This window comes from Leucoraja erinacea, chromosome 28, assembly GCF_028641065.1.
Source record: "Leucoraja erinacea ecotype New England chromosome 28, Leri_hhj_1, whole genome shotgun sequence".
Classification (NCBI taxonomy): domain Eukaryota; kingdom Metazoa; phylum Chordata; class Chondrichthyes; order Rajiformes; family Rajidae; genus Leucoraja; species Leucoraja erinaceus.
Window position 1 is genome coordinate 13,644,046 of NC_073404.1, and position 26,084 is coordinate 13,670,129.

The 26,084-nt window shown below is 44.1% G+C and overlaps 1 protein-coding gene across 1 annotated transcript in view; it reads left to right on the forward strand.

Moving 5' to 3' along the window:
• Window positions 1–26,084, forward strand: part of smg6 (SMG6 nonsense mediated mRNA decay factor) — a 299,932-nt gene that overhangs the window by 150,952 nt on the left and 122,896 nt on the right. Inside the window, exons 12-13 of the mRNA XM_055657778.1 lie at window positions 4,935–5,094; window positions 15,489–15,690. Coding sequence (XP_055513753.1) covers window positions 4,935–5,094; window positions 15,489–15,690 — 362 coding nt within the window. The remainder of the gene's footprint in view (window positions 1–4,934; window positions 5,095–15,488; window positions 15,691–26,084) is intronic.

Below are 26,084 nucleotides of genomic sequence, written 5' to 3' on the forward strand. Positions count from 1 at the left end.
TGTTGGAAGTTTGGACATCGCAGCAGAGTTTTGGAGTCCAGGTTTTATGTTGAATAAAACGAGGAAAACCAAAATGAAGGTATTCAAAATGTCAAGTCTGGAGGTGACAGACAAGGATGAGGATTTCTGCAGTTGATTGACTGAAGCAGAATTGGAGTTACACACTGCAGTTACACAGGTGCAAAATATGTAATAACATGGATAAGGTATGTGAAGCTCTTCTGAGACCCAAAGTTGTGAATAGTCTGGGTTACTTTCATGATCGTTTGTTAGGATGAGCCAATCGCTGGGAATTAATAATGCTGCATGCTGCGGTTTTTCTCACTGTTGAGTTAGAGGAAGTTTTTCTTATTCGGAATAGGGTTTTAAATAAACAGAGCTGACAATATATTCAGTCAACCCCTGACAGTGGAGGAGTTGACTGAATACCTTCATCATATTCCACAAAATGCTGCAAAAAGGGAAGGTTATCTCTGGTTTTTATGTTGAAATCACTTGTTCTGATTCCCTTGACAATCCTAATGGGATTTTATCTTCAATTATTTTTGGAAGGTTTGGTCATTCTTCCCCTTAAAATAATCAGTCACTTGTTTGAAAATCATTTTCTGATTCTAAAATGCTCAGTGCAAAGCATTGTGTAAAAGTTTAGACAAGTGAAATGTCAATGCATCAGGTAGATCCTGGCTTGGTTTGCTGCATCTACACTTCTGAATTAGAAGGTTAAAGCCAAACCACAACATGAGAACACAATTTAGCCAGAGATTCCAATGTGGTAGTGACTGAGGATTACCTTGTTATAATTGGCATCCATTATTGAGTTGTTAAACTGGCATGAACTCCTAATGTTCACATGGATATTTAAACTTTCATACACTGTTTGAAGAGCACAGTTCTGTCACTCCTACTTGATCATCCCTCATGCATCATCAATGTACATTGAATGGTGAGTCAGGTTATTATGTGCCAGAGTGACAACTTCTCTAGTGTGGGTGTTACCAGCAACCTACTGCTTTGACCATTGCTTTCTCTAAGATGACGTTGGTGGACCACTTTCATGATATTGCTTTTCCCACTCTGCCTCCATTATATTCAAGGCAATGTTGGGTATAGTGTTTGCTTGAGAGTTATCAAGCATTGTTTACAATCCAAATCTTGACATCGTTGAACTCTCCATCTTTGATTGTCGGAAGTCGGCGATCTCTTCGGGCCCCGATAGATAAAAGAGAATGCGCTCTAGTGACTTCAGTCCCCGATCTGTATTAAGTTATCTTACTTGAGTTTGTGTGTATGAAACGCAGCAAGGAGAGTTAAGGAGGGGTATGCTGATATTCTGGAAAATATCTACATCAGGAAGGAGGAACATTAGAAATATTGGAGCACGTTAAGGTGGATAAATCCACAGGGCTTGACGGGATCTATCAGAAGATGTTAGGGAAACAAGAGAGGAGAATTAAACTCTTTCTTGCAATTAAATTCTTATTTGCTGCAGCTTTTCAGACCCATAAACAAAATACAGGAATAAATATACTATAATCAATAATACAATAAATTAATAAACAATAATAGCAGGTAACCACATCATAATAGTGTCAAACTGAAGTCCGTAGAGCAGCCAAAGCAAAGTCCATGGAAGATTATGATTACTGAGATAGTGATTCATGTTGTGCAGTGTTTAAGCACCTGGTAGTTGCTGGGAAGAAGCTATTCCAGAACATGGATGTCATAGTTTCCAGGCTCCTGGTGGTAGCAGTGAGCTGAGAGTGTAGCCAGCGTGGTGTGGGTCTTTGCTGATGTTAGCTGTCTTTTCCGAGGAGAACCTCCTGTGATGGTCCCCTTTGATGGTCAGTACCCATGATGGTCTTGGCAGTGTCCACCACTTTTTGCAGTGTCTGCCATTCCTAGGCATTTTAGTTACTGAACCAGGGCATGATACAACCAGTCAACATGGTCTCTATCGTGTACTTATAGAAGTTCATTAGAGTATTCAGCCACATACTGAATCTACTCAGCATGGTTTTCTGCAATGGAGATCATGTCTCACATACTTGACAAAGATTTGGTAGGTTGGTAATCTGTGACATAGTGAACTACTTGGATAAGTGCTGGGCCATTTGTCATGTGTAATACATATAAATGACATTGATAAGAACATAAGTGGACTGATGAGTAATTTTGTGAATGGCACAAAAATTGGTGCCATCATAGTGAGCAAAGAATGGTGTCTAAGGATACGGCAGGGCATGTCAGCTGGGAAGTTGGGTGGAGTGAATGCAGAAGGAATATGATTCAGATAGATGTGAGATATTGCACTTTGGGAAATAAATATGTGGAAGGACATGTAGGGTAAATGGCAGTGACAGTAGCATTTATATACAGAGGAACCTTGCGAAGCAAGTGCATAGTTTATTGACAGTGATGACAGAGGTGGATAGGGTAGTGAAAAAGACACTTGGCAAGCTTGTCTTTATAGGCCATGGCATTGAGTATAAAAGTTGGAACATCTTGTGATAATTGTGAATAGCATTCATTAAAGTGAGAGAATTATGTAATGTTCTGGTCACCACACGCAAGGATGTGGAAGTAAAAAAGAGAGTGAAAAGGAGATTCATCAGGTTGGTGCCTATTGTTTTAAGGGGAGATTGGATAGGCTGGATTAACTGGAATTTAAGCTGAGAGTTGACATTATTGAGGTTTACAATCTTATGAGGGACAGAGATAATTAATGAATCATGTTGGCAAGCAGTTTTGATTCCTATCACATCATCCTGCTGAACACCATGTGTATGTATGTGTAAGCTGTGTCGGTCTGTGTGAGCCTTGTAGTAATGTGTGGGCTGGACCAGTGTGTGCCTCAGCAATGATTCTCCTCTGGTGATCATCCTACTGGGACTGCCTGCCAAGGTTCCCATCTGTTGACCATTCCTGTGGCACACAACCCCAGCAAGAAGGAGACAATTGCAAACAGCTGATTACATCTTTTATCCATGCTTCATGGAGTCAATACCTGGTCTTTGTATACATTCTCACATTGAGCTGTGTGTGTTTACACTGTTTGAGCTGGGGGCATCAGTTGGGGAATCAGTTCCTTTCAACAAATTCTCACTGTCGAGCTGCAAAGGTTGATGTGATTCCAGGTGTACATCATGGGCAGGCACATTGCATACAGTTCTGGTCGCACATTACAGATACAATGTGCCAGCATTAGAAAGAGTGCAGAAAAGATTCACCTGGATGTTGCCTGGTATGGAGGGCTTTAGTTATAAGGAGAGATTGAGAGGCTGTGTTTATTGTCACAGGACTAAATGTGAGCAAATGGGATTAGCATAGACAGGCACCATGGTCAGCATAGATAATGTGGGCCGAATGGTTCTGTTTCTGTGAGCACTTTGACTAATGAAAAAAAAGTTTTGAACAACTCAGCAGGTCAGGGTCGGAGACCATCTACCAGAAAGCATTACATAGCATTTCCAGTGAAGTTTGACTCCTTGAAATGATGCCGGCACATGCTGCCAGCGCTAAGAGGAACTGTTCCCAACAGAGGCGAGTGAATCAGCCAAAACAAGTTTGAGACAACACTCTCTGGGAAATTGCCTATGGCCCCCATTGTGGGGAAGAAGTGGAGGAAAATTATTTGTAATTTCTTTTGCAGCTGGCCACCATCTGGCAGTGCTGGTTGTACTTGTAAGAACAATGGAAGAGCATGTGGTCAGGCTGGTTGTTATGAACTATGGAGATATAACTAATCAACTCACTGTCACCCCACGCGGGCATACACAACTGTCACTTGGAGGGTGTTTGTCTCTTCTGGAATTAGTCATAAAGTGATACAGTGTGGAAACAAGCCCTTCGGTACAACGTGCCCACACCAACATGTCCCATCTACACTGGTCCCACCTGCACTGGTCCCACCTGCCTGCATTTGGCCCATATCCCTGTAAACCTGTCCTATCTTTGTACCTATCTAATTGTTTCTTAAACATTGCAATAGTCCCTGCTTCAACTACCTCCTCTGGCAGCTCATTCCATGCACCCACCACCCTTTGTGTGAAAAAGTTACCCCTCAGATTCCGATTAAATCTTCTCCCCATCACTGTAAATCTATGTCCTCTGGTACTTGATTCCCCTTACTCTGGGCAAGAAAATCTGTGTGCCTACATGACCTGATTCTCTCATGACTTCATACCACCTCTTTAGGATCACCCCTCATCCTCCTGCGCTCCAAGGAATAGATTCCCAGCCAGCTCAGACCCTCAAGTTCTGGCAACTTCCTCGTAAATCTTCTCTGCACCCTTTCCAACTTGACAACATTTTTCCTATAACATGGTGCCAAAAACTGAACACAATTGCCCAGATCTGAACACAATTCTTTTTAGTAAAGACTCAGTTGGTTTGTCTGTTTTTTGGGCATGACACATGCAACTTAATTTTAGTTTCTGCAGATAAAGCTTGGTAACCACGTGAGTTACTGACGGCTTTGTGAAAATAGCACTGGCCCAATTAAAAATGCACAAGGCCTTCTGCCTCTAGGATGGACCTGCATCTCTCAGCCCATTCCAGTATCTTGCCACAGCCACACAGCAGCCATATCGGCTGGTCCATTTGTCCTTGTTTATGGCCAGTGAACAATGGTTTGTGATGCAACCAGATTCTGCCTACTGCCCATCTCACAGGAAGTCCTCATGACAAGGTGAGAGATGAGTGTCTGAATCTGTTGGTTTGTCCCCTGAGGACGGTGAATTTCCATGCAGTACTTTGAAATGGCGACAAATCTTGTTCGAGGGCAGCTTCACTGTCTGTGTTCATGGAGAATTCATGTCCAAATGTCTAATGTTCAAATTGCAATGTTCCTTGAGATCATAGAGATCACAATCATATAGGCCTATTACTTTCACCAAACAACAATCACATCATTTTCTATTTATTTTTTATCACAGCACGTTCAAGTGAGGAGGAAGAGGAAGATGATATCAAAGTGTCTGCTTTCAATCTTGACCTGAAGGAGCTGCTTCCCAGTGTGAAGGTGTGGTCTGACTGGATGCTGGGCCACCCAGACGAATGGAACCCACCACCGAACTCGCTCATCCTGCCAAAAGAGTACGTTACTTTCACCTTTACTTATGCCTTGGAACAGAGAGCTTTTATTTGTTTAACTTCGCTCTCTTCCCTTCCTGCTGTTTGTTTGGAGTCTGAGAGCCAGGGTAATGTGATGATTGTTGCATTCAGTTTAAAGTCTTGCATCTTTCCGTGTACTTCTCAGTTCTTTTGTTTAGTTTTGTCGTTTAGAGATACGGCGTGGAAGCAGGCCCTTCGGCCCACCAAGTCCACACCAACTAGCGATCCCCGTACGCGGCACTAACTACACACTCGTGACAATATACAATTTTTACCAAAGAAAAATTAGCCTACAAACCTGTATGTCTTTGAGGAAACCGGAACATCCGGGGAATCCCACGAGGTCATGGGGAGAACGTACAAACTCTGTGCAGACAGCACCCGCAGTCAGGATCGAACCGGAGTCTCTGGCGCTCTAAGGCAGCAACTCCACTGCTGTGTCACCGTGCTGCCCCATAGCCATATTTTTGCTCATTGCAAATCAGAGATAGTTTGGACAGAGTAACTTCAGGAGTTTCAGAACCCAAACTCTCTCCCTGATCACACTTACTGGACTCGATGCTCCTGATCACATTCTTCTAATACTGTTTCCAGCCTCGATAATAACTAACATACCAATATCGAAGGGCTGGTAAATGTTGAGTGGCGCAGCCTCTCGAGTGTTTAGGTGGTTGGGAACACACTCCCCAATTCCATTCTTACCGAGTTAGTCATGGTCAGAGAAACATCTGCACTGGATGACTGCCCCACTGCTGGAGCAGTTTCTTTTGTATCCTTGAAGGAGGTTACCCAAATCTCACCCACAGCCCCACCATGCTATTTTTCAGAAGTTAGTTTGCCTTTAGTGATATCTGGAAAATATCAGGCTACACATGCAGGGTGTTCAATATTTAGGAAAGAAAGGCGAAAAGGCTGGTTGTCAAAGCATTATTAATAAGGAAGGAGTGATAAATAATTGTGGTTTAACAGGTCACAAAGTAGGCTCAGTTTCAGCTAAGAAATAGTATTTCCCACATCCCAAAGATGTGAGGGTTAATAGGTTTATTGGTCACTACAGTTTGGTCTACTGTGTAAGTGGGTTGTCGAATCAGAGGGTAAATTAGTGAGAAAAGTTGGAGGGAAATTAGTGGGGACTGTACTTGCTTTGTGAACCAGAATAAACACAATAGGCCAAAATGGCATCCTCCTATGTCATAAGAAAATATGATAATGTGGTAGTCTAGCTCTCCTTAACATATAAAGGATAGATTTCAGAACGGGATAAGGGTATACCGCAAGAAATTGGTACTGAGGTAAAAGATCAGCCGTGAAGAAGGCCAGCATGCCAAAACTGCCTTCACACTGCTATCTACCTGTGACACCACTTTCAGGGGAACTATATACAGTGTCCTCCATAATGTTTGGGACAAAGACCCATCATTTATTTATTTGCCTCTGTACTCCACAATTTGAGATTTGTAATAGAAAAAAATCACATATGGTTAAAGTGCATATTGTCAGATTTTAATAAAAGCCATTTTTATACATTTTGGTTTCACCATGTAGAAATTACAGCAGTGTTTCTTGGCAAACTGTAACCCCCCCTATTTCAGAGCACCATAATGTTTGGGACACAGCAATGTCATGTAAATGAAAGTTGTCATGTTTAGTATTTTGTTGCATACCCTGCTTGAAGTCTGTGATTCATGTTTCTTGAACATCAAAAAAACAAAGGAGCTGATCATGGACTTTAGGAGGGCACATCATCCGAGGACGTACACTCCATTGAGGATAAATGGGGATCCTGTGGATAGGGTGAACTGTTTTAAATATCTGGGAGTCCACATCTCCGAGGATATGACATGGGCATCACACGCCTCAGCACTCGTGAGTAAGGCAAGGCAGCGCCTTTACCACCTCAGGCAATTGAGGAAATTCAGAGTGTCTCCGAGGATCCTCCAGTGCTTCTACGCAGCGGCGGTGGAAAGCATCTTGTCCGGAAATATTACTATCTGGTTTGGGAATTGCTCTGCCAAGGACAAGAAGACTGCAGAGAGTAGTGCGTTCGGCCGAACGCACTATGGGAACTTCACTCAACCCCCTGCAGGAACTACAACAGGAGGTGCAACTCCAGAGCAAATAAAATCATGGGAGACCCCTTCCACCCCTGCAACGGACTGTTCCAGCTGCTGTGGTCAGGCAAACGCCTCCGTTGCCATGCGGTGAGAACGGAGAGGTTGAGAAGGAGTTTCTTCCCAGAGGCCATTCGGACTGTAAACGCCTATCTCACCAGGGACTAACTCTACTGAACGTTTTTCCTTCCATTATTTATTATGTAAAAGAATATGTGTGTTATGATTGTGTTTATAATTTGTTTGGTTGTTTGTCTTTTGCACAAAAGTCCGCGAGCATTGCCACTTTCATTTCACTGCACATCTCGTATGTGTATGTGACAAATAAACTTGACTTGACTTGATTCATGGACATCACCAGTTGCTGGGTGTTTTCTCTGGTGATGCTCTGCCAGGGCTGTATAGCAGCCATCTTTAGCTTATGCTTGTTTTGGGGGCTAGTCCCCTTCAGTTTTATCTTTAGCATTCAAAAGGCATGCTGAATTGGGTTCAGATCGGGTGATTGACTTGGCCACTCAAAAATTGACCATTTTTATAGCTTTGAAAAGTCCTTTGTTGCTTTAGCAGTATGTTTGGGATAATTGTCTTGCTGTAGAGTGAACCACCGGCCAATGAGTTTTGAGGCATTTGTTTGAACTTGAGCAGATAGGATGTGTCTATACACTTCAGAATTCATTGTGCTACTACCATCAGCAGTTGTATCATCAATGAAGATAAGCAAGCCAGCACCTTCAGCAGCCGTGCATGCCCAGGCCATAACACCCCCACCACCGTGTTTCACAGATGAGGTGGTATGCTTTGCATCTTGGCCAGTTCCTTCTCTCCTTCATACCTTGCTCGTGCCATCACTCTGATATAAGTTAATCTTTGTCTCATCTGTCCAGCAGACCTTTTTCCAGAACTGTGGTTGCTCTTTTAAGTACTTCTTGGCGAACTGTAACCCGGCCATCCTATTTATATGGCTAACCAGTGGTTTGCATATTGCAGTGTAGGCTCTTTATTTCTGTTCATGAAGTCTTCTGCGGACGGTGGTCATTGACAAATCCACACCTGACTCCTCAAGAGTGTTTCTGATCTTTCGGACAGGTATTTGGGGGTTTACTTTATTATGGAAATAATTCTTCTGTCATCAGCTGTGGAGGTCTTCCTTGGCCTGCCAGTCCCTTTGCGATTAGTAAGTTCACCAGTGCTCTCTTTCTTATTAATGATGTTCCAAACAGTTGATTTTGGTAAGCCTAAGGTTTGGCTGATGTCTTCAACAGTTTTATTCTTGTTTCTCTGCCTCATAATGGCTTCTTTGACTTTCATTGGCATAACTTTGGTCCTCATGTTGATAAACAGCAATAAAAGTTTCCAACGGTTATGGAAAGACTGGAGGAAAGATTGGGTGCTGAGAGCTCTCTTATACCTGCATTAAGGAGGCAATTAAACACACCTGAGCAATTGCAAATGCCTGTGAAGCCATCGTTCCCAAAAAATATGATGCCCCGAAATGGGGGACTATGTATAAGCACAGCTGTAATTTCTACATGGTGAAACCAAAATGTATAAAAATACCCTTTAATAAAATCTGACAATGTGCACTTTAACCACATGTGATTTTTTTAAATAATAAATCTCAAATTGTGGAGTACAGAGGCAAATAAATAAATGATGGGTCTTTGTCCCAAACATTATGAAGGGCACTGTGCTTGTATTCCTAGATCATTCTATTCTAGACCACTCCCCACGACTCTAACGTTTACTCTGCAGGGCTTACCCTCGTTTGACTTCCCAACATGTTAACCTCGCACATATGTGAATTAAACTCCATTAACCACCTTTGGCCCACTTGCCCATCTAATCAAGATCCAGCTGTAATTCTTGACAATTATTTTCAGTGTGTATGATATCACCATCATCTGTCACCTGCAAACTTACTAATCATGCCCTGTAGATTCTCATCCAAATCATTGATTTGATGACCAATTCCAAGGATTCCTTGGAGCTTGCCAGCTTTGGTCAGCACTGTTGCATCTTCTCCCTCTTTTTGAGGAAGTATGACAATACTTTCCTGTGTATGAGAATTGTTAACGGCTTTGTTTGTTAATTCTTCAGTTGCTTTGCTTCATTGAATTCCTTCTTTCCTTTGCTATATTGACGCTCTCTATATGATTAAACTTATTTAAACTAAATCCACAAGTGGTGAAGTGGGTGGCTGGTACATTTGGAAAGGTGTCTTTGGGTATTAGCAGTCCTTTCACTGAAATTAAATAATTGCACCTCATTACTGTATCTGTTGCACTCACTCCATTATGATAGCATTGATCCACAGCCAAGAACTGCAGATACATGGCAGACAAGAGTAGGTGAGATTACAGAACTATTCCCCATGGACTATACAGAAAGTGGTGCCCAGTTCTCTGTTGTCCCAATTTGGGAAAGTGTTTATTAAATCTCTAGGGCTGTTGCTGTGCAGCTGATGTCTTTATGAACATTTCACTGTCCACATCCAATGGCGTCATATTGGGATTTCTTTATCTGCTGAGCTGTCAGACCTACACTGCAGGAAACCGCTGAGAATGAGCAAGTGATAAATTAATCAGGAGATTATTTTCAAATGGAACCACGTTTAAATTCGCTGAGATTTAAATGTGTTTTAATCCTGTTAATCTTTCTCACTTTTTTGATTTTTCATCCGTGTAGGTGAGATTGGGTAGCTTTTATTGGTCTCAGATCAATGGGATGAGCGCGCGCACAGGTGTGTGTGTATGTGTACACACATCCTCCTGAGTCTTGTTAATAAACTTATTTCCTCATTTTATTTAAAGATTCAGCATTGCTGTATGGAAGTCTAAGTATTGAGAAAACAGTCAGGCAGAGGGCTGTTGTGTTAAGTTGTTTCTGAGAGAGTTTGCCCTGATGACAGGATTGCGTTTGGAGCTCCAGCGGCAGAGAGTTTCAGCCCTTGCTTCACTCCTGCACAGCTGTATGACTGTCTTGGCCCAGAGCTGGGATAGGAAAATAGAAAGCGGGCCAAGCCAGAAAGTCCTCTTTGTTTTGTAGCTGGCAGTCTGCCCATGACTGGGGTTACATAATGGGAATCATTGTGGTACTCTTGAGATTGCTGGAGTATTTACAGGATCTGGGTCACAGTGAGAGCTGTGTGGCTGCAGCAGTGTCACATGACTGTGGTATGTCAGTGTCAGGCCCTCCTTCCCCCCTGCCCCCCACCCCCTTCTCCTCCCCCCCTCCTACTCCGAGTTTCTCCTCTGCCTTGCAGCTATAGAATGGTGTTTCTTGGCAGCCGCCCATGGGTTGTATGTGACTTAACTCGTGTAATGGCTTTGGCTCGTAAGGATCTAGAGTCAACAGAGGGGCACAGGGAGGAGGCGAGCAGAGCCTGGAGCGTCTCATGGGCAAGCGAGTAGAGAGGCTGGAATACTAGACTCGAGCCATATCACATCCGTCTGTTGTCTACCCAGCCAGCTTTGGATAAACTCTTTAAGACCAGTGCAATACATCATTCCTTTCTTCTCTCTTTTTTTCTTTTTTGCTTTGGGGTCATGTAAAGTTCTGTGTTTGTGCTTTTAACCCTGTAAACACTTTCCTTAAAGCAGCTGGCGGCCAAATGCAGTTCTGGTTCCCATTACATCACAGTTTAAAGAAAGTAAAAAATAACTTCTTACAGAAACTAAAGATTGTTGGAAGCTTTCTCTCATCCAAAAACTGCCTATTTAAAAAAAAAAAAATTGCCACCGTGGTTAAGTGAAATGTGGTTAGGAGTATGCTGTGTTCAAGATGCAGGCTTTGCATTTTTCCCGATGTAGAATGCGCAGCAGACACAGGTTTTAATAAAGATGAGGAGGCACCAGAGGAACTATATCAACTTAGAAAGAAGAAAGTGAACTTGCATGTTTCCAAAGCTTTTCATGACCCTGTGGTGATCTAAAATAATTCACGCTACTTGTGAGAAGTGTAGCAGAAATGAGATAAATGACCACATAATTTGTGTGTTGATGACAGTTCATAAATTGACCAGGAGAACTCCCTGCATTTCTGTGTGATTATGCTGTGCACAATTTTGTTTGCCAGACAGGATAGATTGTTTACTGGAGCAAAAAGCAAACTGCTGGAACAACTCAGGGATTCAAGCAGCATCTGTGGAGGTAGAGGGATGGTTGATGTTTGGGATCGAGACCTTGCATCAGGACTGAGAGAAAAAAGTGGTGAGAAGGAGGCAAGGGCCAGCAAAGTGATAGGTGAAACCAGGTAAAGAGAGATTGATGGACATATAGAGCCATGTGGGAGAGGACGGGGTGGTATTGCGAGACAGCGACATGTGAGTGACAGGGAGGGACCGATAAGTGGGAGGGGCATAACTGCCAGGGGAGAAGGTGGAGGCAGATCCAATAGTGGCATTTAGAGGTTTTTGGGTAAGCTGGAATGTGCAAGGAACAGAGGGATAAGGATAGACATAAAAGCTGGAGTAACTCACCGGGTCAGACAGCATCTCTGGAGAAAAGGAATAGTGACGTTTTGGGTCGAGACCCTTCTTCAGACTGAGAGTCGGGGAAAGGGAAACGAGAGATATAGACGGTGATGTAGAGATTTAGAACAAATTAATGAAAGGAATGCAAAATAGTAACAATGATGAAGGAAACATGCCATCGTTAGCGGTGGTCTAGGTGAGAATGAGTACAGACAATGAGCAAGACGACTTTGAAGGTAGACAAAAATGCTGGAGAAACTCAGCGGGTGAGGCAGCATCTATGGAGCGAAGGAAATAGGCAACGTTTTGGGCCGAAACCCTTCTTCAGACTTTTCAGCCCAAAACGTTGCCTATTTCCTTTGCTCAATAGATGCTGCCTCACCGGCTGAGTTTCTCCAGCATTTTTGTCTACCTTCGATTTTCCAGCATCTGCAGTTCCTTCTTAAACAAGACGACTTTGAAGCTGGTTCGACGTGTGGGGGGGGGGGGGGGGGGGGGGGGGGGGGAAATATGAGATGTTGTTCCTCCAATTTGTGTTTTGCCTCACTGGCAGTGGAGGAGACCTGAGACAGAAAAGTCAGTGTGGGAATGGGAACAGGAATTACAGTGTTTGGCAGCCGGTAGATCAGGTAGGTCCAGGCGGCCCTCACACGTGTCTCCTCGGAATTTAACAGAAATAATCAAAATCTTTCAAGGTTTGATTGAAAAGCTAAGGAAAGTTGGCATCTTCAAGGGTATGTGGTTTGGTCAGCAGAGGGCACAGAATTAAGATGTGACAAAAGCGGAAGGAAAATAAGAATAGCTTTTGCAACAATTTTTGATGATATTGTTGGTAAGGGCAGTGCACCTGGAATCAACAAGAATTCTCAAAAGGAAATGGGGTAAATTGCAGGAAAATTAAATGAAGAGGGTGATCAGTGAAGAGCATGAGAGGGAATCTAGTTGGAGAGCTCATTCAAAGTAAACATGGGGCTATTAGCAACATGAGACTGCAGCTGCTAGCATCTTGAGTCAAAAGAAAGTGCTGCAGGAACAGCAGATCAGGCTATATCTTTGGAGGGAAATGGACAGACGACATTTTGGATTATGGGCCTGTCCCACTTACGCAACTTTTTCGGCGACTGCCGGCACCCGTCATAGGTTGTTGCAGGTCGCCAAAAATTTTCAACTTGGTGAAAATTCAGCGGCGACCAGAAAGACGCTACGACTCTGAGCGACTGAGGAGATGACTCATGACCATACAGACGACACCCTGGTGAAGCCTGTATGGTCGTGAGTAGTCGCCCAAAGAGTTGTACCTTGTTCTGGTCGGCGCTGGATTTTCAACGTTGAAAATTTTCAGCGACCTGCTGCGGCTATGACGGGTGCCGGCAAGTCGCCGAAAATAATCGCGTAAGTGGGACAGGCCCATAAGGATTCTTCAGACTGATGGCATTAATGGGAAAAAGCTGGTAAAGAGAGGTAGGGGTTGGATAAAAACTGGCGACCACAACTGGTGGATATGGTGAGAGAGGTTATTGATGGATGACTGGAGATTTTGCCACACAATGAAACAAAAAGAGTGTGAAGTGTAAAGCCGGAGGGAGGATTATGGGTGGAAGAGGACAGTGGAAGGAGGGGTTATAAGGGAAATGGGGAACTCGGAATAGAGAGGGGTGAGATGAGTTGAAGGAGAAGAGTAAAGGAACAGGGCCACACTGTACACCGCCAGTGTTGGCATCTTCAGGGACTTACCCCAGGGAGAGTTGGTACCTTCAGGATGGTTCCCCAGGGATTTGTCGGCACCTTTGGAGACTGGGCTCCTGGTGAAATCCATACCTTTCGGAAGTGGATTCCAGTGAACAGATGGCCAGGAGACAGGAGATGACAGGAGAAATTGTGGACAATTGAGGGGAAAAAAAGAGGAATAATTTTGTGGAGAAACTTAACTCCGTTTTGGAAGATATGAGACAATTTTGCATGTGGGAACTTGCAGCAGCGTCTCTTTCGGTTGGGTGTTGAGGTTTGAGAGAGCAAAGTGAAGGAGTTTGTTGTTCTTGGCCTGGAGTTATTCCCACAGGGTGCTGTCACTCCCTGTTTGCTGTCATGTACAAACACACCTAGCAGGAGTGGTTCACTCAAAGTTGTTTTGGGGCAAAATTCCCCTGGGACTTGAAGGTGATCCATTTTCCTCGTGGAACGGCGATTTAAAAAAAAATCAAACTTTACTCCTTTCTCCATTTTATCAAAGGATTTTAGATTTAAAGTGAAACAGCAGGATGAGGCAGTTAAATGTGGGTGTAGAATCTGGAAGGTTGTGAAATTAATGTGCTGCCTTCAGCAGTAATTACATCCCTCCCTCATGCCCATCTGGGTTCACATCACCAGGAGGGGGTCCTGAGAGAGGCCAGTGTGGTTGCTCACTTAGCCATTGTGTGTCTGTAGATGCAATGTTTCAGTAATAACTCTGGATCCCACACGCAGGCAGCAATCTCGGTTCACCCTAAAATAGTGTTGGTGGTCACAGCCAATCCATGAGAGCCTGTCTAATGGGTGACGGTGTTTGTGGGGTAGTCCCGTGGTGGGTGTCGGTATTTACTGGCACTCCCAGGGTTGTGCCCATGGTTACAGAGTTCTTGGGTGGGTGTTAGTGTTTGCAGGGGTTGTGACTTTGGTTTTTGCTTATATTTGATGGGGGGGGGGGGGGGGGGGGGGGGGGGGGGGGGGGGCAGGATCCTCAGGGTGCTTGTCAGTGTTGCAGGGGTTCCCATGCGTTTTAGTGTTTACTGGATTGTTAGTGTGGTAGTTGACATTGTTTGCCGGGGTCCCTTGATGTGTGTCCGTTTTTGTCAGTGATCCTGTGGTGCAAGTCCGTGTTTACTGGGGGTCCTGCGGAGTGAGTCGGTGTTTACCAGTGGTTCTCTAGTGTGAGCTGGTGTTTACTGAGGGTCCTGTGGTGTGAGCCGGTGTTTACTGAGGGTCCTGTGGTATGCATCGCGTTCTCCAGGGACACCATGGTGTATGTCGGTGTTTACCAGGGACTCCCCTGGGTGAATCAGTGTTTGACAGGGGTCCAGTGGTGTGGATCGGTGCTTACAGGAGGGTTTTAGTATGTGCTAGTATTTACCATGGGCATGTCAATGTTTACTGGTGCCCTATGGGGTGAGTTGGTATTTGCTGGGGGGTTCAGTAGTGTGTGTAAGTGCTTTCTGGGTAGTCTTGTTGGGTGTGTCAGTGTTTACCGGTGTCCCGTGATGCGTGTCGGTGTGTGTGCAGGTAACTCTAAAAATGATCCTGTATTTGCAGGAGCGCCCCAGGTCATCTGTGCGTTCACAAGGAATGCTGGGGATTTATCAGAAACCTCTGACTTGTTTGAAACACCCTGTGCTAAAAATCAGTCTCAATATCTGAACACGGTGCATCATAAGCAGAGTGCATGCAGACGTACTGGCACTTCGTGATGGAGCCACGTTTTCAGGGAAACCCTTAATTTGCAGGGTAATGGGGTGTAAAAAACATTGGGTATCTATTGAAAACCGGGTGAATGCTAATTGGAATAGGAGTGTCGAAGTCTCAAAGTCACAACACCTGCATCTGTTTCTTTTTTCCTAATTGGGTAATCGTTTGAGACCAAAATCCGGAACTGTTCTTGCACTGACTTAATAAAAACATCATCTGTTTTTCTAGTTCCGAATGAATGTTTTATTATTAACAATGTCTTTACATCCTAAAACACTTTGCTGAGCATCGTTTTCTTTTCCCTAGTGACCTAACCTTTGGCTCTTGTTTCTTTCTGTTGAATTTCCTCTGCTCAGAATTGCCATCGATGTGTGGGCCATGCTGGCAGAATTCTGCAACATTTTCACAGCTGTCAACCAGTCAGAGGTACCGCTGTACAAGGACCCGGATGAGGACCTCACCCTGCTTGTTCTGGACGAGGACAAGATCCTCTCAGGCTTTGTTCCTCTCCTGGCTGCCCCTCAGGACCCATGCTACGTGGAGACAGCCGCAGATAAGGTCAGCCGGGGGGCACACTGTAAACTCTTGTTCCTGGGAAGGCTTTTTTTAAACAGAATGTGATTAAGTCAGTGAGGGTGTAAAGGGAAAACAGTGACCTCAACATCTGACATCTGCCTCTGCTGCGCCAGTGTCGTGAAAAGCACCTCTTCCTGTAGCGTGCGTCCTGTGGCATGCCTTTGTATACACTTCATTCCCTCCTTGTCTAAATAGCTTGTGTTGGCCACCCTGCATTCCTCCAAATGTGGGATGTCAGGTCCTGCCACAGCTCTGCACTGGGCAGTCATCCAGCAACCCTGCGCTAACATCACAGTCCCGGAGACTGATTTCCTTTAGGCTCAGGGCTGAATCTCTCTTGTAACCTCCTACTCCATAAAAACGGCCAGCGTCTAAATTGCTGCATCTTATTGATTGACTTCAGCAATTAAATGTGTTGCTTTGTAAATAATATGAGAAGTACAGACCATCTGAATGATTCCAAACACAGGTAAGTGGTTCCACAATAAAGTACTGCATTCCCCGTCATCCTTCAGCCACCCACCGTCAAGCACCCTGGTTGCACCGTGAGTGCTGCTATCCTTGCTGGATCATTCCCCATCGATGCGGTTTGAAGCTATTTAGACATCTTAGATTGTTTTCCCCACTCTAGTTATCTTATTATGCAAGTGGGTGCCTGGCTGATGGAGGCAGTGAATGTCAAAGCCATGCGGATCCTGATTTGATTTTGTGATGAAACGGCGAGCTATTTGGTGGTGAGATATTAGAATGAGCCTTGTGATCATTATGAGAAACTCAGTCACCAGTTCTGATTGCTGTCTGTGTGTGTATGTACATGACTCAACTATGATGCCCCCTTGATAGAAGATCACGCCAACTCTCACTAGCTACTTCCTAGAGTTGCCAAAATACACTTGTTCATCTTGGACCCTGAAGAGGAGTCTAGACCTTCAGGAGAGCTGGCGTGTTAGTGAGTGGCGAAGAAATGCTGACCCTTCATTCTCAGTCTCCTGACACTAAATGTTCCAGGGCCTGCCTGGATCAGAAAACAATACTGAGAACAAAAAATGTGTGTGAGCTCTGTAAACTCAGAAGATGTTTTGGCATGAATAAGATGTAGAATAAGTCTGGTTTGGAATGATCTGCTCTATGGGAAAAAGTTAGCTGTGGATTGTAGAGCCACGGCATTCAGCCCAGCAGGTACGCAGCACTGAATCACTATTCCAAGGTTGGTAGCATGTGCTTCCAGGGCAGTCTTCCCTGAGACTTGGCTTCTCTGAATCTGCCCTCTTAAAAATGCAGAAGATCATGCTAGTCCTCAAGCTGTAACAGAGCCTGGGTGTACCAGCAGGCAACATAGTGCCACAAGCTGAACTTGGAATTGTTTTGAAACATGGACCTTGAATATTCTGTTAGAATCTAGAAACAAAATATTTGCTTACAGTAGATATTCCAGTTCCTCTTTTTGATTTAAGAAGTGGCAGCTACTTTTATCCTGTGCGCTAGGCAATGTGATAGGGACTCGACCAGATTAGTAGTCAGGTCACAGTCCTCCTGGACCTCTGATTGGTGAAACTTGCACTTATTTGCAGAGTCAGTTTGTAGTTAGATAACAACATGTGCCTCCAGCTAAGTGCATTGTCTGACTTGACACAAAGCCTTTGAGATTACGGTAATCTCAGCTCAAACTCATAAATTCATGTGATAGGAGCAGAATTAGGTCAATTGGTCCATCGTCAACTCCGCCATTCAATCATGTCTGATCAATCTTTCCCTCTTAACCCCATGCTCCTGCCAGGTTCCCTTATCTGGGTAAGTAGAAGGTACACTCAGTTTTGCTGCTATAAATCATTGAGGCAAGCAATCTTGATTGCCATCACATCATCCCTGATAAATACCGTGTACATGTGCATGCGATTTTCGTGTGTTTGTGAGCTTTGTAATAATGTGTGGGCTGGACCAGTGTGTGCCTCAGCTATGATTCTCCTCTGATGATCATCCTGCTGTGACTGCCTGCCAAGGTTCCCATCTGTTGACCATTCCTGTGGCACTCGACCCCGGCAAGAAGCAGACAATTGCAAACGGCTGATTACATCTTTTCTCCAAGGTTCACGGAGTAAGGTACCTGGTCTTTGTGTAAATTCTCAGATTGAGCAGTGTGTGATTACAATGATTGAGCCTGGGAATCAGTTGCGGAATCAGTTCCTATCATCAAATTCTCATTGTCGAGTTCGAAAGGATGATGTGATTTCAGGTATACAGTACATCAGGAGCAGGTCACATTGTACGCAGTACTGGCTGCTACACTATAGGAAGGGTAGACAATCAAAACCTTTTCCCAGGATGGAAAACACAAATGCTACAGGGCATAGCTTTAAGGTTAGAAGGGCAAAGATTAAAGGAGATGTGCTGGGCAAGTTTCCTCAGATTAGAGTTGGTCTTAGCATCATGTCCGGCTCAGACATTGTGGGCTGAAGGCCACGTTCTTGTGCTGCACTGTTCTATGTTCTATCATCTAAGGCAAAGTAGTCCATCTGATTGTCTTCTATCCACAACCCTAAGCATTCATTCCTTTCACCAGAGCACAGTGGCTGTATTATGTACCCTCTACAAAATGCATTGCTACTTGCTCAGGCTACTTTGACAGCAACTCGCAAACCCGGCACATAACATCAGGTGAGTTGTTAACATAATGGGCGAGTTGTGAAGACAGCAGGTGCATGGCAACACCACCAATTGCAGTTCCTGTTATCGAAGGCCGTGCACACGACAGAATGCGGACTGTACAGACTCCTTAAAGCATGATGCATATATTACTCCTTGGTGGGCAGCAAGTGTTACTGCCTTTCATTTGGGAGCAGACAGTCCTCGGAACAACAAGTTTATAACTTTAAGCCGCGGATCAAGATTTCACAACTTAATCAAGTATGACGCTTGAAGGACAACTCCAACATCGTGACTTGTTAAATTGCAGTTGCTCATTCCAATGGGTTAGATAGAAGTAAAATATGCATGGCATAATTTAAAAGGGAACGTGAAATCCCCCTGGTGGTCTGCCTGATATTCCTCCCTCAATGAAACGCCCAAATGAACATGTTAACTGGAAATTATTGCTGTCTGCTTTATAGAAACTGCCCCATGCATTTGGCAAAATAACAGCTACAACACTAGGCTTAAACCCTTGCATGTGCTTTTGAGATGTTGGCACTACGTGGTGAATTGGAATGCAGATTCCCTTCCATTGGTGATGCGTTGTGAAGTACAGGCTGTTCAATGGTTGTGCCCTCACCCCTGTGTGATTGCAGGTGTTCAAAGTGTGTCAAATGAGAAATTAAAACAATTCTGTTAATTAGTTTTTTCGAAGGGGGGGGGGGGGGGGTTACTAGTCCAGGCTTCTGATGAGAATAAACAGGAAGTAAATCAAGACTTTTAAATGAAAGAAAAAAGGTATGTGCAGTCATGATGTGAGTTTTTTTTACAGGCCTTGCAATCATCTGGAGATTAGGCTATCACCAACACGCAAACCCTGAGCCTGCCCCAATATGTTCTTCAATGCAATGTAAGAGGAAATTGAGCACCCAGCCTGTCTGTATTTGGTGATTTCTGCATGGAAGTGAAACTCGAAGTTCCAACATTTACAATGCCGCCATCATTGCAGTCTGTGGTTTCTCTCAGGATGCATATCAGTGTCCCACGATTTTATATCCATGCTCTTTTACCCCAACGGCGGTTAGTTCGAATTCATGATGAGGATGTAGACACAGGTGCAGGGCCAGCATTTATTACCACTCCTTATGGCTCTTGAGAAAGTGCTGGGAACAATTGCAGTCTGTGCACTGCAGCCTGATACTGGCATTGAAAGTTTCATGATTTGGAACTAGAGAAAATGAAGGAATGCAACATATTTGTTTGGGTGGCACGGTGGCGCAGCGGTAGAGTTGCTGCCTTACAGCGCCAGAAACCCGTGTTCAATCCTGACTACAGGTGCCGTCCGTACAGAGTTTGTGCGTCCTGGCCGTGACCTCTATGGATTTTCTCCGAGATTTTCAGTTTCCTCCCACACTTAAAGACGTATAGGTTTGTAGGTTAATTGGCTTGGTATAAATGTATATAAATATCCATAGAGTGTAGGATAGTGTTAATGTGCGCGGATCACTGGTCGGCATGGACTCGGTGGGCCGAAGGGCCTGTTTCCGCACTGTATCTCTAAATTAATTTCCAAGCTTGGTTAGTGGGTAGATTGGAGGGAAACCTGAGGTAGTGGTGTTTCTTCCATGCGCTGCCAACTGTTATCCTTGGGAGTAGGGATTGGGGCTATGATACAGCTCTGAGGATGACCTAAGTGATGACCTAAGTCTGAACTTACAGGAACCAAAGCCATTAACGTCTTCCTTTGTATTGCGAATGATTCCAGGCAGCATTGACTTCAGATCTCCAGATGACCTTGATGGCACAAATGCTGTTTTGATAGCCAGGACAGTCAATCTCACTTCTTGCCAGGAATAAGCCTTAATAGCCCATGTTTGGAATGAGGCTAGACTGAGTCTGGAGCTACGTGGGAATGTGGTTAAATTGGCATGCACCAGAAACTCAAGGTGGCTGTAAAGCAAGAGCACAGGAGCACCGCAAAATGGCCACCTAGTCTACTCTTGGAATCACCAATGTAGAGAAGGCCACGTTGTGCACACTGAATGCAATGGATCAGGTTTGAGGAGGTGCACGTAAATCTCTGTCTCACCTGGAAGGGGTGTTTTCTGGTCTCCAGATGGTAGTGAAGGAGAAGGTGTAGGTATTGGACTTCCTATAGTTACAGGAGAAAGTGCTTGGAGACAGGGAGGAATGGGCGAGGAGGGTTGAATGCATCAGGGAGTCATGGAAAGAAAAGTCACTAAGGAAAGCAGAAAAGGGGGACATGGGAAAATATAGCTGGTGGTGGGATCACGTTGCAGCTGGCGGAAATGGTGAAGTATGATGTGCTGGATGGAGTGACGGGTGGGGTGAAAGAACAGGTCTAAACATTTTTAATCTGTTCTTTTTCGAAGGAGAGAGTGAGAGCAGACATCCAAGAAATTGAGGAAATGCGAATTAGGGGTTCCAGTAACTGTGGCAGGAGGGGGGAGCCATGTTTACTGAAAAAGGACTTTTCAGAACTCTTGAACGGAAAGCCTCATGTTGAAAATATATGGAGAAACTTAGAGAAAAGGTGACAGCCTTACAGGAGACAGGGTGGTAGGACGGGTGATAGAGATAGCTGTGAATCAGTGGGTTTACCGTAGCTATCGATGGATCCGCTTGTTTCCTGAGTTGGAGACGGAGAGATATAACAAAGGGAAGGAACTGTCAGAAATGGTGCAATGAATTTCAGGGCAGAGTAGAAATCAGTAGTGAAGGTGATAAAATTGGTGAGTTCTGCACAAGTGTACGGCAGGTACGGGATACTGAGTTGGATGATCAGCCATGATCATATTAAATGGCGGTGCAGGCTCGAAGGGCCGAATGGCCTACTCCTGCACCTAATTTCTATGTTTCTATGTGTAGGAAGCAGCGCCAATGCGGTTGTCGATGTAGCAGAGAAAGACATAGGAGGACTGTATCTCATAGCCAATGAAAAGCTGGAGCTTCTGTGAATGCCCATGGCTACACATTTTAATTTCTAGAAACTGGGAAAAATCAAAGATGAAGTTGTTAGGTTCCTTATCTGTTACTATCTATCTGCCACCAGCCTCTGCCTCTAAACTCCCCCTTCTGCTCATCATCACCCGCTCACCATTTTTCCCGTGACTCTCTCAGTCCTGATGTAGGGGGTCATAAGCTGAAACATTGTCCAGCCCTTTGCCCCCACTGACCAGCTGAGTTCGTCCAGCAGTTTTTTGTTTCTCCACATTCTAATGTCTGCTTGTAAATTCTGTTGTGTCTCCATGAAAGTTGGAAAGTCATGTATAAAACTTTAGTTAGGGCACTTTTGGAGTATTGTGTGCAGTTTTGATTGCCACAATAAGAAGGGTGTGGTGGCTTTTGGGAGAGGGCAGTGAGGTTCACCTGGATGTTGGCTGGATTGGAGTGTACAGGCTAATGGAGAGATTGGACAAATCTGGATTTATTTTCTCTTGTTGAGCCTCAGAGATTGAAGGGGTCAACATGATAAATTATGAGAACCACAGACAACCTTTTTATCAGGGTGGAAATGTCAATTACTAGAGGGCATAGCTTTAAGATGAGATTTTAAAAGAGATTTTATTTAATTTAGTTTAGTTTTATTGTTGTCACATGTACCAAGGTGTAGTAAAAAGCATTTTGTTGCATGCTATCCAGTCAATGAAAAGACCATACATGATTACAATCAATCTATCCACAGTGTACAGGTACAGGATAAGGGGTATAACATTTAGTGCAAAATAAAGTCTGATTAATGATAGTTAAAAGCTCTCCAATGTGGTAGATGGGTGGTCAGGACTGCACTCTAGCTGGTGAGAGGATGGTTCTGTTGCCTGTTAACAGCTGAGAAGAAACTGTCCCTGAATCTAGAGTTTTCAAACTTCTGTACCCATTGACTGATAGGAGAGGGGGGACGAGGGAGTGAACAGGATGAGACTGGTCTTTGATTATGCTGGTGGCCTTGCCGAGGCAGCTTGAAGTGTAGATGAAATTTGAGGCAAGTTTTTTTGCACTGAGTGTGGTAATTTCCTGGAAAGCATCTACAACAGTAATGTTTTAGAGACCTTTGGACAGATATATGAACAGGAAGGTAATGGAGGGATATAGAAAATGTGCAGGCAGATGGGATTAGTTAGGTTGGCATCATCGTCAGCGCCGCTTTGGTGGGCTGAAGGGCCTGATCCTGTGCTGCATAGGCCTCTTATTTAATTGCAGTTTTGCCTGCCAAGTTTTGATTCCAATTTCTCCAAGCCAAATCTGTTCTCATCAATTGAAATTGGCCATTCTCCAATTTAATTTTTATCTTGAAGTGGTATGTGTCCTTTTGTATAGTTATTGTATATCTAATGATATTATGATCACTGTTTCCTCGACATTCTCCCAGTGACATTTGTTCCACGTGTTTGCGTGCTCCAGCATTAAGTCGGTTTAGGTGTGTGGATTATGTACACTGGTGCATCCTTGTCAAACTCTGGACTTGCCCTGCTACGCTTTGGCAGATGTATTTGTATTGGAGATCTTTGTTGCTTAGCCTGCAGTAATGTAGGTGCAGAGCCTTCTTGACATAGAAGCTTGTAAGGCAGCCTCCAGCTTAGTTCAGCTCCTCTGTTTGGTATTGTGTTGTAACCCGTACAAGGGGGGATATCGGTGCTGTATTATTTCATCTCTGGAGCTTGAGTTCACATTCGTTGTATGCTAACAAATAAAACCCTGCTGCCTGAAATTTTGTGCTTTCTTTGTCTGGTTCTCAATAGGTACTGGCCTGCAACACAATTGTTCTGAATTTGTTAGCAATCTCTCTAGACTATGGAAAAATTAGGCCTTAGATTTTAATTGTCTCCTGTTTCTGGGATCAGATGAGGCTCAGAACATTACTGTCAGCGTTAACTACTCAGATTACTGATTTGTCAATATTCAACATGATCGATCATTGACCTGAATTGTTAACTTTGCTTTCTTCACAAGTGCTGCCTGACCTGTTGAGTATCCCAGAATTTTCCATTTTCATTTCAGATTTCCAGCAGATGCTGTTCTTTGCTTTCAAATCAAATTATAGTTTGGTCAATACTGACTAATCATGTGTAGAGTTGAAACATTACGTAACATAAAATGGCAAATTAGGCTTCAGCAAAAGGATAGGAGGCTGGGGAGAATGGAGGGGCCTCTATTATATAGTATATTCAGAGCAGGAAGAGTTTGGTAATCCATGTGTCAAGCTTTCTGAAGTAATGTTACATAATAGTTAACCAATTGGGTTGATGCCATTTTCTTCATTTATGTTATACAGCAATCAGGATCTCCAGGGTAGACACAAAATGCTGGGGTAACTCAGCAGGTGAGGCAGCATCTCTGGAGGGAAGGAATGGGCGATGTTTCGGGTCGAGACCCTTCTTCAGACTCCATCTACTTTCCGATATGTGAAGCAGCAAGGATCCCAAATTCATAATGCTGTTGATTCAACAACATTCCTACTTTATTAGATTCAGTGAGATTTGAAGTTATGTCCTCAAGATTACTCATTCATTCTCACAATCTCAAGACTATTACCATAAATATGTGTGAGGGAATGTTATGTATGAAACGTTATCAGAATGTATGTTTGGGCCAAGGTTGTGGCTTAGTTGTTCACAGATCCAAGGACGGCAGTGTGTACCCAGCTCTTGGCTCCAAATGCAGCAGTAGATGCTCTCCTGCGAGTTGGGCACTCTGGATATATTGCAGCATGGAAGTGCTTGATGCTGACACAGTGTGTATGAAATCATTTTGTTCCCACACAATTCCCTCACTTTGTGTGCAAATGTTCTGGGAAACCTAGTGGTTGCCTACTTGACAGGTCTGTTGTGTGCTCTTCTTCAGTATGGTCAGACAACTCCTGTCATCACACCTGTACACACCCTTCATGGTCTCGGATAATCTTTATTTTAGATTTTACTTCAGACTTCAGAGATACAGCGTGGAAACAGGCCCTTCAGCCCACCGAGCCCATGCCAACCAGCGATCACCCCATACGATTAGCACTGTCCTACACACTAGGGACAATTTACAGAAGCCTATTAACCTACGAACTTGTATATCTTTGGACAGCACCCGTGGTGAGGATTGAACCCGGGTTTGTAGCGCTGTAAGGCAGCAACTGTACCGTGATGCCACTGTGCTGTCTTGTTCTGATGTATTGACTTCTTTTGGCATTTCTGAAATTTACTAATTTGTGCCTGTTGCACTCAGAAACATAGCACATTACTACCCCCAGAGCAGGCTGTTACCCCAGGGGCCTGCTGTTGGTTGCCAAACTGTACCTCAATGACGAGCGAGGAAAGGAGGAAATTGGGTTTTTGAGGGGAAGTGATGGTTAGGTGGGGATTGGTTTCGTAGGAAGTGTGTTGAAGGATTGATGAAGGTGATTAGAAGGAATTTAACATCACACGGTATTGCAAGATTAATGTTTGCTTTATACATAGCCTTGTTCCATTTTTGGTAGCAAAGAAGTGACAAGCAATTATCCAGTTCAGTTTCTCTCACACCTGGTCTTTTGGCCCATTGCCAAAGCGTTGCCAGACTTTTTTTTCTAAGTGCTTCTCCGGGCAGTCAGAGGCTTCTGCCATATTGTGCTGTGTGACCGATGGTGAAATGTGAGACGCCATAAGCAGATGACATGTCATATAAAGCATTCTTTGCTGAGGAGACTATGATCTTCTGTTATGATTGGCTGAAGGCCAGTCAGTATCACTCCAGGCAGTGTGGTGCAGGCAGTTTCTATGGGTGGGGCAGGGGGCTTAAACAGGCAATAAATGTAACTTAATACTGCAGTTTTAAATAATTGCCCAATAGTCCCAACAAAATAACATGCCACACTGTTTAACTCTTTAGTGAATCAGGTACAAGTGTGCATCTAATGCTCTAATGTTATTGTCAAGTATCAAAGTGTTATGCCCTTATCCCACTTAGGAAACCTGAACGGAAACCTCTGGAGACTTTGCACCCCACCCGGTGGTTGCAGGTGGTTGCCGGAGGTTGCAGGTAGTGGAAGCAGGTAGGGAGACTGACAAAAACCTCCGGGAACTGCACGGAAACCTTGGATGGGGCGCAAAGTCTCCAGAGGTTTCCGTTCAGGTTTCCTAAGTGGGACAGGGGCATTACTCTGAGCCAGTTTGCCTGCATTGACCATTGCTTTATTGGGAGTGAACAATATCGTACAAGAGAAAATGGATCTATAGAGGTCTAGAGCACTGATGGAGGCACAGCCACAAGTATATTCAAGACAAGAAGTGATTTTTAGGTATTAAGGCATCATGAGAAATAGGGTCACTGCTGGAACATGAGGTAAAAGTCACCCATTGCCGTACTAAATGATGGAGCAGGTATAAGGGGTCAAAAAGACATAGTTGATATATCTTTTGTTTTCATTTTCCATCCATCCAGTCAGTACTAGTTTTCGGAGTAATCTCATTAATCCCATTCTCTCACACGTCCCTGTAACCAAGCTTCTCATACATTCCCACCAATACTAGGCGTAATATTTAGAGTAGCCAATAAACCTACAAACTAAAAAATGGCAGATGGAATTTGACTTAGACAAGTGTGAGGTGTTTCATTTTGGTAAATTAAACCAGGGCAGGATTTGCACAGTAAATGGTAGGCCCTGGAGAACAGAAAGACCCAGGGGCTCTTTAGATTCATTGGCCAAGGCAAACCTACATAGTTCCCTGAGAGTGGAGATACAGGTGCTGATAGAGGAGTTTGGT